Source organism: Erpetoichthys calabaricus, chromosome 16, assembly GCF_900747795.2.
Source record: "Erpetoichthys calabaricus chromosome 16, fErpCal1.3, whole genome shotgun sequence".
Lineage (NCBI taxonomy): Eukaryota > Metazoa > Chordata > Cladistia > Polypteriformes > Polypteridae > Erpetoichthys > Erpetoichthys calabaricus.
Window position 1 is genome coordinate 56,408,914 of NC_041409.2, and position 18,618 is coordinate 56,427,531.

General features: G+C 36.9%; 1 protein-coding gene across 4 annotated transcripts in view; it reads right to left on the reverse strand.

The window, feature by feature from the left end:
* fermt2 (FERM domain containing kindlin 2) overlaps nucleotides 1-18,618 on the reverse strand; it is a 106,261-nt gene that overhangs the window by 18,154 nt on the left and 69,489 nt on the right. For 2 of the 4 annotated variants that reach the window (XM_051919885.1, XM_051919886.1), the window contains exons 4-12: nucleotides 18,411-18,539; nucleotides 17,683-17,715; nucleotides 12,936-13,161; nucleotides 12,743-12,845; nucleotides 8,165-8,272; nucleotides 6,974-7,108; nucleotides 2,283-2,332; nucleotides 978-1,102; nucleotides 446-552 (exon numbers count right to left, since the gene is read on the reverse strand). In XM_051919885.1, the coding sequence (XP_051775845.1) occupies nucleotides 446-552; nucleotides 978-1,102; nucleotides 2,283-2,332; nucleotides 6,974-7,108; nucleotides 8,165-8,272; nucleotides 12,743-12,845; nucleotides 12,936-13,161; nucleotides 17,683-17,715; nucleotides 18,411-18,539 (1,016 nt within the window). The remainder of the gene's footprint in view (nucleotides 1-445; nucleotides 553-977; nucleotides 1,103-2,282; nucleotides 2,333-6,973; nucleotides 7,109-8,164; nucleotides 8,273-12,742; nucleotides 12,846-12,935; nucleotides 13,162-17,682; nucleotides 17,716-18,410; nucleotides 18,540-18,618) is intronic. The other 2 variants (XM_028822279.2, XM_028822281.2) reach the window with 1 other exon arrangement.

Sequence of the window (18,618 nt, forward strand, 5' to 3'; positions counted from 1 at the left end):
GTGGAGTAGGTTTTGAGAAATTGAACAAAAGGGAAAAAATGGAAAGCAACAACTTCTATTGTTACTTGTTAAGACTGACAAAACACAGTTAAAGGGTTCCTACACTCAAAACAGAATTGCTTCAAGAGTGACAACTGGACATAACAGGTAAACATTAGGAATCAGCAGAGGTGATTTAATGGGTTGATCCACATGCTCCTTTATTAGGATCACAACATAAACAGGGATTATTTAACATTATCGAACAGTACAATATTATGAAAGCTGGGAAACACTCTCCTTAGCATGCCTATCATTTTATTTTGGGCTACTTATAAATTCCACCTGCATTACCACCTTAGAAAACATCAGGCCCTTTTAAAAGATGCTTACAAAAACTGGATGGCTATGTTCAAGAAACAATTTTGAGTGAAAAATGGTAGAAAAATGCAGCAAATTAACCTACCGTATCACAACGCAGCCATATCTCATTCATACCATCTGCCACTGGAATCAGCAATTTGATGTTGAATTTTTGACCAGAGATATTCACATCTGGGGTCACTTCACACCCTAAAAAGGACATTCAAGTTTAGGTTAATTTGGCAATTGTTAAAACTTTATACATGCATTTTTCCTCCACTTAAAATCTAATACTAAACTTTCAAAATGAAAATGGTGTTTCACATTTATCTGTGTTAGTGTGGACAAGGTATATGAGACATCATCTGGCAAGTCTAATTATCCATCAAGCATTTTCAACCCATTCTTACCATTTTATGGCTATACTAGTTTATTCTGCACACATCGTTGATGCTCCTTACCATTCCCCCAAAATTGAAGGAAAACACTATGTAAGCTTAATATATCTAAATAAAAAAATTAGATACATATTCTCAGTTTTTTTTTTCTTACCAGTTTAATCTTACCAGCAATTTCCTGCAGTTTCTGGAGGTTTTGTTTAATATGCTACTCAACTAAAGCACGCAGTACCTTACCTCTTAAGTTCATCTGATGAGCAGGAGTTCCATGAGCCTCTTCTTTGCTCTTATAGCAAGAGATTGTTATGTCTTTAAATGTGCACCAGTACTGCTTGTAACCTTTCAGAGTTAACTTCTTTGGTCTAAAAAACATTATGTATGACTACTTCAGTCAATGAGGGACAATCTTCAACCATCATGCTTTATTTTATAAAACAAGCTACCACAAAATCCTTACAATGTACTGTATATGAAAAGAAACAAACTCTATACTAAGTTCTCCCTCCATTGTAAACACTGGTGCTGCTATGGCTGCCATGCCATACCTCCCAACTAACAGCTTCACAACCCTCACACACTGGCAGGCTTCTCAGGGAAAGAAGGCAGGTTGCTGTATTTAAAAGAAAGAACCACCTACAAAAGTAAAGCTGATGGTTCACTCACATCTCACCAACTAGAACACAAGCTGTACGAGGATGTACTTCCTAAACCATTTAATTTGCAGAAGAAAACTTAAAACAGGAAACAATTCATAAAGATTTTGTCATCTTCATTACTAAGTTACCAAGTCAGTTCACATTTTGTCAACTTTTGTTTCAGACATATGTGCATATATTCATCTTCTCCAACATTTGTGTTACCAATAAATAGAATAGTTTATTAACGAGAACATGTTTGGGTTAACCTTTGAAATAACAGTGAAGCAACGTGCCAGGTCCAAAGACAAAGACACATACAGGTATACGAATGCTCAAATCACAACTTCCTTCCTAAAAGGTGGAGATGTTATTTTAATAGTGGCTTCCTTTGCAATTTAATAGCAAAATTGGGTGTGTTTTAAATGCAAGAAGTAATTGCTTTAAAAGAAAGAAAAAAAATCCACAAGTATTTGTACCACTAGAATGCTTATGTTTGTGACCCTTTGACTTGGCGTTAATGTGTTTTGTTCTCTTAAATACAGTAAGATTAAGGAAATAACTTACAATAAATAACTAAATTTGCAGTTTTACAGGGCTGTCTCTTCACTTCTGGAGAACTTACATGTAACTGCCACCCACTTTATTTATTTGGTTGACACGACTTTGGAATAGCTCTCTTGGGACTCTACTCGGTTCTACAACAATTTGTTTTTTATTTTATAACCCTTAAAGGCATAGGGTGACAGACTTGTGTCAAGTTAAAATGGCTCAAGCCTCACAATCACATGCATTCACAAGAGTTCACAGTTTTACTCAACATATTTGCTAAATAAAGGTTTACACTCAAATGCATAATTGTATACCACTTTTCAAGGCACATGAAAGTTATGATCATTGTACTCACTTAAAAACTTTGATGTAGTCAGCAAGCTCAGGAATGGAAGTGATATCACCCTACAGAGGGAAAAACATATATGATAAATAGCTAGCTCTTCCATAATGGTAGTCACTAAAGATCACATGTGAAAATACTCCAGCTACATTGTTGCAGGAGGATGGGGAACACATTTTCACAAAACTGGAAATGTTTCTATGGTGTTTAGCTCTTGTTGGCAATGTATCTTAACAATGCCAAACTTGATCTGTTTGATAAGTAGATACTGGCCCACAAAATGCTAACTGGCAAACAGTGCAGAGCCAAGGATGAAATTAGAGGGGAAACTGCATCCTTCAACCATTCATGGCTACGCCTGTCCTAGTTATGACAGCACAGCTTCTCTGGAGACTACAGTTATGGCCAATCACGTTTATAGATGACTAGGGATATGGAAGAAATGGAGTTTGTTTATCCTTGACCCATTCATACAGTACATATTATGCATAAAGGCACACACATACACACAGTCCATAAGAGCTGTCATGAGTAATTGCAGACGGTGTCAAAGGTTTGTTAGCTTTTTAAAATGAAACTGAAAATGAATACAGTTGTCTGCTTATACTGTAATTGTTAAATGCCTTACCATCACAGCACAAAGCCTTTGCAACAGTATATAAAAAGAAAATATTTCACAAGACAATTACACTTAGTTCAAAGTACCCATGCTGAAAGAAAACTAAGTGGACTGGCAAAAACAGACAAGAATCTGAATAAAGTCACACTTGTGCAGACTCTTGAAAGTAGAGACTGATAAAGTCAATGCATACCATATCTCATAGCTGATCATAAGGCAGTTTGATTATAGAAGATCATTTACCAAGAAAAATGTTATATTTATTCTAAATTGTGCTGCTGGTCAAAAGGGCTCACAGCTAATCCTTGCACACTGCATACTGACTCAATAAATTTCTCTACAATTTGATTACTTTCGATCATACGGTGTAGCTCTAAAAGGCTTATTAACAAGACGCTATTTGTTTCTGCAGACATTCACAAATTATGCCTATACCATATTGCATCTACAGTGAATTCAGAAAGCATTTGCACCTCTTTGCGGTGGACTGGCACCCTGCCCGGGGTTTGTTTCCTGCCTTGCGCCCTGTGTTGGCTGGGATTGGCTCCAGCAGACCCCCGTGACTCTGTGGTTAGGATATAGAGGGTTGGATAATGGACGGATGGATTTGCACCTCCTTCACTTCCAGGACACCATTATATTATAGGTTTAATTTTAAATGGATAAATTTGCTATTTTTGCCCATCAGTGTATGCTCAATAAACCATAACGACAAACTGAAATCTCTTATTTATGCGAGTATTCAGATTCTTTGCTAACACACTCCAAATCATGGTCAGGGGCATCCTGCTTGCTATAAGTATCCTGGAGATGTGTTTAGAACTCAACTGGAGTCCACTTGTGGCTAACTAAACTGATATAGAAATAGTTTGGAAAGACAGACACCTCACATAAGGTCCCAAGGTCTATGTAGATCTCGGTCATAAAATTGTGCTGAGGCATAGATCAAGGGCCACTGTATAAAAATGTTCTCTAAGCTTTGAGTGTTCCCAGGAGCACAGTGATCTCAACAACTGCAAACTGGAAAAGGTTTGAGACTACCAAGGTAATTATAGTTAACGAAAAAAGTTTCAACTTTGATTTTAGTTAACAAAAAAACATTTTCATAAACAAATAAAATTAATAGTTTGTTTTTCATTTAGGTTTTGTTAAAGTAGCTGAAAAGACTAACTGAAACAAACTAATTTATTAAAAACATTAAGTTTTCCCTAACAGTCGGACTTACGCAATTGGCTAACCTGGGCTGCAGGGGTCCCAAAGTTAATCAAAATATATTAAGAATTTCACATTTGTTTTTTGAATAAATATTCCTGCTGCTAGTCTTTAGCCCTTGTAACTTAATTCTAAAACAGAAAGTCATCCACCACAAGCCTCCCGCATATATTCAATCGAGTCATCGGCGGCTGGTGTTGAGGCAGCATTTGGGTGACAGAGCAAGCTGAATATGGGCATGTAAAGTGCGTGATGAAGAATGTGATTTACTGTGTGATAACACTGACAGTTCTTCAGGAGTTGATAGTAACAGTATGATAAGATTCTGGTTCAACTATTAGTGAAATGTACCAAGGTGATAGTTTTGCTTTGAATGTGCGCGGCAACTTTCAAAGCTGCTGTTTGTTCACTGGATCTCCGGGGCTCAAAAGAGAAGTACTGGATACAGATAATCCCTTTCAGAATTTTAGTCTGTTCATAAATGTTGGTATGTTAGCTGTAATTCTGACTGAGCCCAATATACAGTATATACAGCAGCACACAATTAAGCCAAATTCCAGGCTGCACAAGTCCGTTATGATGAGCTGCCACATTTCTGTGTGCTTCCTGTATATCAAGATGTAATTCAAATGTCTGAAGTCAGAATGTGCTGGTCAACAAAACCTTTACAATATGGACAGAAAAATCACAAGTGCGTAATGTTTCAGTTTATTTCTCAGGTGTCTGTTTTGTTGACAGTAATTCACCTACCACTTCACACAGGAAAAATCATTTTTGAAAATATAACTAGAGGCTGACTAGGTCAACATACAAAATCAACATATTGTTGCTGACCAATTGCTTTTGCTTTAAAAAGGTCGCTCAACAACGAAGCGATACAAACCTTGTAAAATTCTCGAGTTGACAATGTCTCTACTGAACTAACAGGTAGGTAGGTGAAGAGTCTGCCAATTGTATTTATTAATCTTGTTTAGTTTTACATTCACAGCTCAAAATACCTGATATTGTGAAAATAATCCAGTGGCAGAATTAGGTTTCAAAATATTTGTCTCCCTCTTGAATTTTTCTTTCTCACTCAAAAGAGATACTTGAAATATCACACTCTTTTTGTTCTTAACATCAACCATGTCACGCATATTATATTATATATACACACACTATATACACACACATATACATCATATATATAACATATATACACATATACATCATATATAGACATATATACACATACACACACACACATATACACATAGATACACACACATATACTGTATTCAAACCCTTTAAGTGTACAATTCTATCTGATGGTGACACAAAACTAAACTCCATAGTAGCTCTTTTAACCATACCACAATGACTAAAACTAATATATATATATATTATATATATATAATAGAAATGTCTTTGTGAAATAAAAACTAAACTAAAACTAAAAATGCACAATAAAGGAAAACAAAACCATTTACAGGCAAGATCAAAAATAAAAACTAATATAAAAAGACAAAATTATACTAACCTAGAGTTTGCCATCTGGCAAAATTAAGAAACCAGTCAAGAAAGTCCTTGGTCAGGAAGGTGACTAATAACTTGGCAAGCTTTGTTGGGCTGAGTGGCCTGTTCTTGTCTAGAGGGTTCTAATATTCTAACCTAATCATCACACTAACAGAGCTTCAGCAGAACCTGTCCAAAGGACGACCATCTCAGCAACATTAGGAAATGCTCATCACCTGTCTAATGCCATCCCTAACGTGAAGCATGGGGGTGGCAGCATCATGCTATGGAGGTGCCTCTTTGCAGCAGGGAGACTGGCCAGAATTGAGGAAAGATTGAATATAACCAAATACTGAGATGTTTTTAAAGAAAACCTGCTCCAGAATGCACACAACCTCAGACTGGGGCGATTGTTCACCTTTCACTATGACAATGGCCCCAAGCATACAGCCAATACAATGTTGGAGTGGCTTCAGGGAAATCTATTTTTAAGTGGCCCTGCCAAAGCCCAGAGTTAAACCCCATAGGACAGATGTGGAGAGACCTGAAGGTGGCAGATTTCAGATGCTTCTCATCCAGTCCAACAGAAATTGAGAGGATTTGCCAGGAGGGACAGGATAAATTGCCTAATTGCCAGGTATGCAACGCATATTGCGACTTACCCAAGAAGAATCAAAGCTGTAATTGCTGCCAAAGGGGCTTTTGTAAAGGTCTGAAAAACCTATGAATGAGAAATTTCAGTATTGATTTTTTATTAAATTTGTAAACCTTTCTCAAAATGTGCTTTCACTTTGTGATGGGTTATTGAGTGCAGGTTGATAGGCAAAAATGTCCAATTTATCCATTTAAAATTAAATCTACAACACTGTAAAGTGTGCAGGAAGAGAAGGTTTCTGAATTCTTTGAGTCCACTGTATTTAAAGATTTTAGATTACCATAAGCATAAGAATCCCTGATCCTCTGAATATTGCATATAAACACCTACCCCAATAACTCATTTTTGGGACATGAATAAAACCAATCCCTAAATTATTATGAAAAACCACAAAAGGCCTCAGACTACAAACAATGTAATTAAAAATTCCTTTAAGTTTCTGAATCCAATTACTTTTCTCTGACATGAGCTCACTAACATCAATGATTTGGTAAAACCCCAGCTTCTTTTTTAACTTCATCATCATCATCATGCAGTGATACTAAAGTATTTACAACATCTATACTCCGTTATATGTCAGATTACAATACTACCCTCACTCTTGTTGACCATTCTATGGAAATCTGAATTGATGCAACACATGGGCACACATATACAATTCAAGTTTTTTTTTTTCTTTCTAATAATTGCAAAGATAATGTGTACATTTTCGGATGTGCATACCAGTATGCTGGATGTTTTGCCCCCCTCTAGAGTTATTTCCAGATCAGACAAGGCTGCATCCACCTCATCCACCTCTTTGTCACTGTTGTTCATGTGGTTATCAGAGGACATGATGGACAGCTTGTTTATGTGGTACTGAAAGGGAGACACAGACAAAACATGAATATTAGCTTTGTACCTTTTCTTGCACTTAAATCTATATTGCATTACCTTGTCACTGTAATCAAAGTGTTTGAGGTCTATATGCCATTTTTCCAGTTGACTGACTGCATTAATATTTTATAGTCAAATGATCTGCCTAACCTTATAATACATTTAAAAGCAAAACTCGAAGAGGACTAAAAGGCAAAAGTGATAATTCCATAAAATAATCAAAAAAGTTTGTAATGACGGGAGATCAGCTTGCTATATTAACTGGTGGTTAATACAAATCACTTCTCAGACTTGCCAAGCAAAAGACTATGTTAAAGTTGAAATGAAAGTAATTGCCTAAATCTGATTGAAAATTTCTTTACTGACAATATTAGAGTTATACAGTACCTGTTTCTTAGATGCACACATTCATTTTTAAGAGATTCACTGTATAAGAATGTGATGCAGAGCTGAGAGATCCTAAAAATCTGCTCTGCATGTAATTCAAGACTCAAGGATTTGTAAAGATGTGGTGTGTTATATTATCTTTAATGTGTTAAGGACACAGGCTGTGGCCATTGCAGACTGAAGTTTCTGGGAAAAGTGGGGTGATGGATAGACCAGATCCTTCCATAAAATTGGCTACAGATCTTTGTTTTTAAGCTTGTTACAATAATCTTAAGCAAGCTTATGCAGACAGACTATGGACACTGAGCAGAAAAAAATAAATTCTACAAGAATATAGATTCAAGATTGCTAATAGGAGCCCCTTTTGCTCACCATGGTGATATATACATACACTATATAGTTGAGCGGACATTCCTAGTTGAAAGGAATATATTTACTCTATTCTAGTAATTAAACCAGTAAAGGCAATAAATCTCTCAGGTCATAAATTTCAAGACAGTTGCATTCTCCAGGAAGCACTGCATGTACTATGTGGCACACTGCAAACAGAAACAGTTCCCTAAACTGCTGCAAACATGTAATTTAGCTTTCAGTTTTAGGGCCTATTATCCACAATAGGAACATCAAAAGTACCAAGTATCCACATCTCACCTGCAAGGCAGCAAACATCATCATCTCCTCTTCTGTGCATTCAATTTCCTCCAGTAGGATGGCCCATTTAGCTTGTTCATAGAGCTGGTTAACTCTGATAGCATCATACTAAAGAAATCAGAGGAGATAACAGTAAGCAGCAACCGAACATAAAAATACTTCAACAGCCACTCTTCACTAGGTCTCTACGACCAATCAGAACATACAATCTGCAAACCATCTTAGTTAATTCCATTATATGCATGACATATTTGAAAAGTTCAGTTGCATAGTCTTCATTTTAGCTGTAAATGTTTGTACAATAAAATCTCTTGATGTGATGTTAATGAGCAGCATCAAAACATTTCATTAGGGAAACCTAAAATTCAGATTAATAAAACATGATATTTTCCTTTGAAAATAACTATTTAATTTTGAACTTTTAAGTATTCAATATTTGTATGACCTATAATGCAAGAGTAAAACCTAAATGATGCACAAGGCTAACATACATTCATTGAACTGTACTGTGAATTTTGTTAAATTACACAAACTCACTCTGAATCATTTCAATCATTACTACTTCGTTTTACATTATCCTTGTGTGTTTTCAGTATCCATGTGGATAAAACATTGAACTGTGATGGGGGAAGGGGCTTGCAAATGTTCCCCAAAATTGTTGAAATTTCAGTATGTGTCGCTCTGTAGGTGAACATGCAAAAGGATCATTACCTAGCTAAAGGGGCAAGATAAGAGGTCCGGCTTGTTTGCCATTACCTGTCTCCCAATGTCAGTCCTTCCCCCTGAGCTGGCATCCCTGCTGGAACCAAACCTCATTTTTCCTCATAACATCAATGATGGAGTATGTTCCCCCCAATTCAAATCGACTATATACTGTAAAGGGTTTGGTAATATCCACAGGTTTTGCTAATTCACGGGTTGTTAGATTTGGGGGCATGGAAAGCATCTCCCTTGAATATGGCCGGGGGGGGGTTAGGGGGAAGAGACTAATGCACTTTACATTTTACAGTATATGTAGCATATTTATTACTTTTCCTGTGTATGTAAAACACTAATCAACTATTGCCTTCCAAATAAGCTTTGTAGTGATAAAATATACTTGGAAACCAATTACTACAAAACAAAGGAATCCCAAACTTAAGCCAAGAACCCTAAAAAAAAAAAAAAACAAAAAACAAAAACGTACTATTTGGTCGAGACCCTTCACTAATATAAACCCAATGCTGAGAAATGGAGCATAATCTTCGACATCTTGGTTACTGCTAGCAGTAGTCACATACAATTATTAAGTAGACCCATTAACCAAAGCAAGTGCTTGTTTACAGCAGACTACCTATACATTTATGATCAAATATCACATTAAATCTCTATGCTGGGGTGCACAACATTTCTTTCCTACTGTACCACCTTCAAGAAAAGAGGTTTTCAAGTACCACCTTTTTTTTTTTTTTCCCTAAACTGGGCACACCTAAAAGTGATACTTCTTTAAACCCCCATGCAACTAACATTGCATTTGGAGATTTTAATAAGGGATTACAGATAGTTTTTCTATGTGGTTGTGAATCTAAATTTTTCTTATGTACATCAAATGCCTTTTAAATTAATTACTTTTAATTTAATAACAGTAGTGTGGTTTAATATGGAATAAAAATTAGAAAGCCTAAAGGGAGTGAGAAAGAACACCAACGTGTTAAGCTGTTCCCTTTCACAAAAATCAACCTTCATTGGCGCACACTTCCCAGGCAGTCTTGATCCTGGCAGGGGTCAGCTCCAGGAGAGGGGAGTAAGAGAGCTGTTACCTCCAATAGAGTCCAGCTGCAGTCAGGACAGCTTTAGGCCTCAGAGATTCAGCAACCTGAGACATTCTGAGGCCCGTAAGACGATGCCCCTGTCAGCTGAATCACTTTTGACTCCACCCACTTTCCACGCCCCAACCCCGTGTTAGCGGTACACTTTTGTGCTAAATGTACTATTATAGTAATGGTGGCAAACTGAACATGTGTGCAAAAAAATTTATTATAAAAAAAAAAAGCTTCACCAGGATAAACTGTCTCTTGAATGTAATAAACATCTCTTCGTACTTGCTTCAAGGTCGTGAGCCATCCCTAATGGGTACAAAAAGCCGCTCAGCTAACACAGAAGGTCTTAGCAGGGCGACTCAAACGACTACTTTATACCTCTTTGTGCTTCTGAGGGTGAGTGTGTCATTCCTCTGGAGCATAAACTCTGCCACAATTAATGCATCGTTATTATAGATATTAAAATCTTGTACACCAGTAATACAGTACTAATGATATATAACACAGAGAGGACCACAAAGACAGTACACTAAAGAGCTCCTGAACATCCGGCACGTAGTATTGCACATTTTGACTGTTTACACAAATCATCTGATTTATTTGATTCTATAAAAATATGTAGTGTTAATTGTAGCTTAGTGCAGTATATAATTAATTCTTCTTTGTCTTCTTCCTTAGCAGCTCCCATTTTTATATGGGTTCAACCTTCTGATTACCAGTATAGATCCTTAGCCACGGAGCCACTACTCTGTTGAGTGCAGCATATAACTAACGTACACTGCCTGGCCAAAAAAAAAGTCACCACCTGGATTTAACTAAGCAAATAGGTACGAGCCTCCTATTGGATAATTACTGCATGGGCGATTATCTTTCAGCTGGCAACAAGTTATTTAACCCCAACTGGTGCAATGAGTTGCTTCTCATTTCTTAAACAATCATGTCGAAAGACACATCTCGTGGTCATGGAAAAAATGTTAGTCTGTTTGAGAAGGGTCAAATCATTGGCATGCATCAAGCAGAAAAAACATCTAAGGAGATTGCAGAAACTACTAAAATTGGGTTAAGAACTGTCCAGCGCATTATTAAAAACTGGAAGGATAGTGGGGGCCCATCGTCTTCGAGGAAGAAATGTGTCCGGAAATAAATCCTGAATGATCGTGATCGGCGATCACTTAAACGTTTGGTGAAATCAAATCGAAGAAAAACAACAGTAGAACTGAGGGTCTATGTTTAATAGTGAAAGTAAGAACATTTCCACATGCACAATTCGAAGGGAACTCAATGGATCCATCAATGGATTTTTTTCTTCCCTGATGGCACGGGCATGTTCCAAGATATCAGGCTCAAATTGTGAAAGAGTGGTTCAGAGAGCATGAGACATCATTTTCACACATGGATTGGCCACCACAGAGTCCAGACCTTAACCCCATTAAGAATCTTTGGGATGTGCTGGAGAAGGCTTTGCGCAGCGGTCAGACTCTACCATCATCAATGCAAGATCTTGATGAAAATTAATGCAACACTGGATGGAACTAAATCTTGTGACATTGCAGAAGCTTATCGAAACAATGCCACAGCGAATGCGTGCCGTAATCAAAGCTAAAGGTGGTCCAACGAAATATTACAGTGTGACACCTTTTTTTTTGGTGGTGACTTTTTTTTTTGGCCAGGCAGTGTATTAAAAAGTGCAGTCTCATGAACGAGACATGGCAAAAACAGATATAAAATGTATACTATAAAATACAAAATGCCAAGATTTTTTGTTCAATTTGTTTCTAATATATGACAGCAAAACAACTGCTTCAGATGCAGAACTGAGAGACCTCAATATTTTAGAGGTTTAATAAATGCTGAATACACATTTGAGTAAAGGAACTAAAGGGAAATGAAATCGACATGAGGGGCATGTAATATAGGCATCAGTTCACCAGCGAAAGGCTCCAGAAGGGGGTGTCAATTTATGGACCTCAGTGTCTGAAGTACTTGGACACTTCTCGTTATCTCATATGCATTGTGACCGATGAGACTTTGAACTGATGTGGGCAAGGCTGGTTGGGAGAGAAGAGAGTGGAATCTTACAGCAGAAGCAGTGTGAGATGGAGGGGTAGAATTGAAGCACAGGGTGTGATTAAGACTTGGGTTCAACCGCCGTGTAATCAGTGGTCCTCTTAAGGCCACAACCCCAATAATTTTTTTTTGGGTTCCTTCACAAACCACACAGATTGAGAAATGTTGCTCTGGTCTTTAACTACAATTGATAAACTGTAGGTCTACTTAACAGCTTGGTTTATTTTTATTTGTAAACTAGAATTGATTTTTTTCTTTTAATAACACTAACCTCATCAGGAATTCTGCGGACTCCAAGTGCCCCCAGAAGCCCCCCAATTTGAAAATCACTGCTACATATAATTTGCACACCAAGCATTAAACCTTAATGTTGACAAGTCACTTTCCACTTTTAAATCACTGTGTGACCAAGAAATATGTCTGTTAATCTTTCAGTTCCCCATAAATTATTTTTTACAATCAATTTTAAACATAGCCTAATGTTTATGTTGCCTCAGATCACAGCATTTGCCAAATAGTAACAACCTGTCAGCTATCATCCATTACTCAACTCAGTCAAAGCTTCTTCAGAGCTGTGTTTTCAAATCCCAAAGACATTACAGTCTGCGAGTAATGCACATGTTCTCCCCATGTTCATATTTTGGACTAAGGTCATAAACTCAAGACACACCTTTAAACATTTTGCAATCTTGTACTACTGGGGAAATCATACCTTTGGATTTAGGTCAAAGAAGCTGTGATATTTAAATCGTAAAAGCAGAACCTCATTTTCTTTTATATCTTGTTCCATTAAAGACCGAGAAGAATCTAACCACCTGCAAAAGATAGAGCAAAGAAATAGTCTGGTTATAACTAACTTACAATATACTGGCACCATGATGAAGCATCTCTTAAGAACTTCTTACCCCTGATTGATCTTGGCCTTATCCAGGAGGCTCTGAGGCTTGTATAGTTTGGCAAGGACTTCAGGTGAAGTAATGGGCTGGCTGACAGCGAGGATGCTAGGATTTCCCTCTGATAATGGGCTGTCCCCAAACCAGGCAGAGGTGGGAGAGAGGGGACTACCATCTCTAGAATCATAAGTAGGGGTCATTGTCTTGCTATATAGTCCTGGGCTTGAGTAGATGCTCCCTGGGAATGATGATAGGTTAAACTTAAAATCTCCAATAACAAACATGGAAATCATAAAAATCACAAACCCAAATTCTACAGTCCTCTAACTCTGGTCACCATGCATTGTGACCCTGGGGTACACTGACAGAAGATGAAGCTAACACACTCTATAGACATTAAAAGTGGCAACGAAACACCAACTTTGACAGTCTCTTTGCTTATTTTTTTTTTCTGAAACTGCTTAAATGTAGAAGATTTTCCATAAAAACATTAACACAAGATTTCAACTTGAAGACTATTCAAGAATGTGAAGCAGGGTAGTATAAATGATAGCAAACGCATATCCTGATATCCCACAATACAACTATTTGACATCAGACAGTCATGAGGATAAGCTTGGTTAACATCTACTACACTTTCAATGGTTAGGGAAAAAAACCAGTGTAGTGTTTTTAGGAAGAACCATGTATTCAGTCATACTGGACTTGTTAAATCCTATTTGGCCAAGGTTTATAAAATAAGATTTGAACTTCTACTAACTACTATATTGTTTGGTAACTTATTCCATGCATTTATTTAAATCTTTCGTAAGTTAGTATATAATTTACCTTTAACCAGATTTTCCAACCATGTTCAAGTTGAATAATGCATGATGAAGTTTGCATTCACTCTGCTAATCCCATTTCACTGTCCCTGATTAAGTCTAGCTGTTCTGGTCTAAAATTATCTGTGCTATTGTATCTTTTCTGTAAAATTTAAGGAAAAACTACAATGATATTCTAAGTGGCTCACAAGTGTACTTTACAGTTTAAAGCACTATATAAATGTAATGAATTATTATTATTATTACATAGAGCCACCCTTATGTAGGTCACACAGCAAGCTATGGAATTCAACCTACCATTAGCCTACTTAATCTCTTAATAGACTGAGTGGACATGAATAGCGATGAAATCAATACAACATCTCCAAAGTTCTCATAAGGGGCACTTAAAAGTGTTAAACACACCACTGTGTAATCATATCATACCGTATATTGCTGCATGTTGATTATCACATGCAAGTAATAATTTCACTGTACTCCATGCACATGACAACAATGATCAAACACACCCATGTTTATTTACATTATCTGTGGCATATCTAACCAAGTCAGAGTTATATTAGGTCTTTCTGTAACGATTATGCAGATTCCTGTACATTCACAATTAAAAGTAGTCTAGTACATTTGAGTCTGAATTTTTTCCATTCACTATTTATAAGCTCAAGTTGCTAACTTAAACCATTGAGCTCATTAACCTGACTTTAGTGCAGCAGTTAACTCTTTCTCAGCTTCAGTCCCCAATTTTTAAATTGTAATATCTGTTACCTTTTTAAAATGCAACCCGATTCCTATCCAAACTCCTGGTATTGATTACCACCCTTGCTATATTGAGTTATCTCCAGCTTGAAACATTAGAAACGAGGGTAAAAGGGAGGCAGACAAGTACTCTACACTTTCTAGTCACACAACCTCGTTCCTGCTTACTTCCCCACTTGAAGGATACCACATATAAGAAGCTGTGCTGCCTCTGACCTTGTATTATAGAAATCAAATTTTTTTTTTTTTTTTATACACAGAGCCCACCAATTGATAAAATACATAAGAATTCATCTAAGAAGACTGAATACTTAAAGAGGGGTCATGGAAGAACAATGCCAAATCCACTTTTCCTAAATTAGGTGAGGTTTCTAAATGTAAAACAAAACAAATAGCAAATCAGCAGTATAGAGACAATGTAAGCCATGCAATGGGATTAGGAAAATGAAGGAGGATTGTCATAACATACCTACTATACTCTAGTTTCATGTGAGAGAAAAGGCAGAAACCAAGTAGTTGTTGACAGAGAAATGGCTTAAGCAGCTTCAAAGAAAAAAGGGAAGGACCACTATATGTGATACAACCATCTCACTAATATCCCAATTAAAATTCACTGAAGTTCAAAGAAGTTGCATCAGACACATCAGTAGCTAAAGTACTTGCCAGTATGTTTAATTTGCAAGATTTAAAAAAAAAAAAATTAAAAACACATGTATTTATACAAACATTAATACAGAACCAATATAATTAAATGATAAATAATTGTAACAATCAAAAATAAACCCAATAATTATCTTGGGATTGTTATTTATCAAAGAAACTTTACCCATTATTGTGAAAGCAACCTGTGCAGAAGCAAAGCAACACAAAATTCTATAGATTCAGGTGAAAGCAAGACAAAAAAAGGTCTACTTGAAACAATAAATGTAGGTAAAACTCATCAAAAAACCCAATATTGAAAAATACCACTGCTTATGTCATGAATGAACATGATCCACTAAGTTTTAGTATAACAAAGCAGGAAAAACAATTGCAGGCCAGCAGTCCTTGTGTGTGTCCTGTGTATAGAAGTCTACTGTAATCTGTAAACTCCCTTCCACAGAATTGGACAACATGAGATGTATTCTAATCTTTGAAAACAGTAGCAGTGCACTGAAGATGAACGTTTTAATGGATATTTTAGCTAAATTCATAAGCAACGGGAGAGGATGAAGGGAAGGGGGGTAGAACAGTTTGTCCAATTAACATTTCCTTTCTCTCACCTACGCTTTTCCCAAAATAATCAGGCAATGAGTCTGGACCAAAATCACAACGGCCTTTTCTATTTTGAACTTTGATGCTTACTTTTTTCATATTCTACACGAATTAATAAAAACCCTTTATTAACAGCGTTAGAAACGATTTCAAACAGAACAGATGACATGTTCTCTCTCTCTAAATCATACTACTAAAACTGCAAAGAGAGTCATAACAAGGTTTTCAGCCCAAACCTGAAATATGTATGCTACAATGCTGCTTTAGGGCAAAGACGTGCAAAGTTTATCTTCTTAAAATGAAAATGTGAATTACAACTTCTTGGAATTTGTGGTTTGTATTGCATGTTTCTTGTGCCAGAATTAAGTCAACACAGAAGTCCCAAAAAAAAAAAAAAAAAAAAAAAAAAAAAAAAATCATAAAGGTCAAGTTATTGTACCATCATTGAATTTCTAATGCTAGTGAACAGTATGCCTTTGGAGATTCGTTCTTGCCTAGACCAAGCACCCTTCATATCCCACAAACAAGGGACAACTGCAAACTTCCATCATGGCAGGATGGTTCTTTAGCCTCTGACAAAGACAGCCACTGCAGAGAGAATGGAAAGGTGAAATCACAGAGTGATGGTGTGTGCGACAGAAGACACTATAGGTGTTAGACAGTTTGACTAATTTGTGGAAAATTATCCTCTGAACTTGCTCATGTTTATTATGTGAAATTTTCAATACCTAAACAACACAAAAACAAACACAGGGAAAACATTGGGATTTAAACAAATACCTCCCTGAACTCAAATGAAATAATTTATTTCCGTATGTGCCAGTGAATAAATGAAAGATAGTGGGAACATTAATTTAAAAAAATGTGCTAATGAATTATAATATGGGGAAAATACACAGAAATGAACAGAATATCAAACAGTTTAAACAGCGTCTTCTAATGTAAATACTCTGGGCATGTTCTGCTCTGCTCAGGTCAGCACAATTATTACCAGGCTGAAGCACTGTGAAAATGAATGATAGATAGATAGATAGATAGATAGAAGCAACTTCCGCAAGAAACATCACAGAAAACACACACTTGTGGAGCAAACCAGCAATCTAGTGGAAAGATGAAAGACAGCAAGTTCATGAGAACAATTTCAGGCAGCATGTGAGTAGCACAAATCTGCATAGAAAGACAGGGGGGCAAATGCAGGCATTACCCCCATCCATATCACAAACACCAAAAAACAAAACAGTTTATATCAAGGGATACTGACTTAAAAATGGCACACAACAATGTATGTGTGATGGAGGCAAAGATGAATCCAACGGATTGATATAACTCAGGCTGAGTAACAATGTAAGATTTCTCATGTTTTCTGAGATTTTTTGCTTCATGGCCACTAGATCAACTTTTAAAACAACATGAACTCCACCTGCTGCTGCCCGGACCTAACAGAATGTTGATTTAGTGAGTCTACATTAAAATAATTATGAGTTGTATGGGGATAGAAAAAAAGCCACGCTTGGTACTGCATTTGTTTGGAAGTGGAAGCGACAGAAGGGAGTGAGTTAAATAAAAAGTTTCATTTTTATCTGTTATAACTAGAGAGACAATTCCTTCCTACTGAATCCATTTGAGTAGCAGAATGTTAGCAAGAATTTTGACTGAGAAGAAGTGTGCCTACTGCAGGTGCACAATTAACCATAAACGTGTTTGTTAATTGTTAACAAAATCTGTCTAAAAAGTACTTACAAATACTAAAAACTTTCAAATGTCTGAATTATACTGTGTTATAGATTTTTGCTCATACCACCCACTCCTGTGCTGTAAAACATTTTCCATTCTGGCCATGCACACATTCATGCTCCTAAAATACACAAAGATGGGCATAGCAGGGTTGGAAAGCACAGAAGAAAAGAGGGTGATAGAAAGCTTACCTTTGACAGGTCCAATGTAAATAACATCAGAAGCTGGAGGAGAAGGGGCAGAGCGAGTAAAAGGAGGAAGAAGAGAGATTAAGAAATCAACAGGCAGGGAAAAACTACTAACAGGTGAAGAAGAACAGAAAACGCAAAAGAGTTATAATGCCCAAAAAGCACCATCATATTCATTACTGTCAATTTCAGTCCTAGTAAGCGCAGAAGTAGCAGAAGCATCTATCACCATCCCCTAAGCCCAAAATCAGTAAACATTCTTAAAAGGAATTTTTTTTTTTTTTTTTTTTTTTTTAAATGAATAAAATACATCTGGGGGAGAGGCTGACTGTAACCAAACTAAATATGCACCCAACCTTTCTAAAATCCTGTATTAAGAAAACCTTGGGACTGCTGCACAAGACTCAAGTCACTCCTGAGCAAGCTCCGTTTTACCGAATTACTGATAGGATTGAGTTTTTCCACAGAGAAAGAAGAATCACTACTGAACTACACCAGGTCTCTAATTCAGAGCGCACGTGGGAAGAAGAGCTGAGCTCTGGCAGCTAACAAGCAGCTCCTACATTTAATTAGAAGCAGACCATACAATACTGTTTCACATCCCCCCAATAAACATCTGGAAAGAAATGAACAATCTGGCTTGTGAATTCTGAGCTGCAGCCAATATGGGATAGACTGAAATGCCTACTAGCGTGCATTTGAGTACAGATGCACCATGCTGAAATCTTTACCTGATCCAGGGGTGATGAGTGGTCCTTCTAGCTCTAGCGCCTCATCTTCACACTCTTCTGGTTTTTTCTTCTTTTTCTTCGGGTCTCGGGGCTTGCGTAGTAAGGACAGTTCCTCTGGGTGTCGGATATCTGACAGAGAACAAAATAGAGAAAGGAAGTAGATGTAGCCAGATGCTACACTGCAGCAAAATGAACTCTGACACAAAGT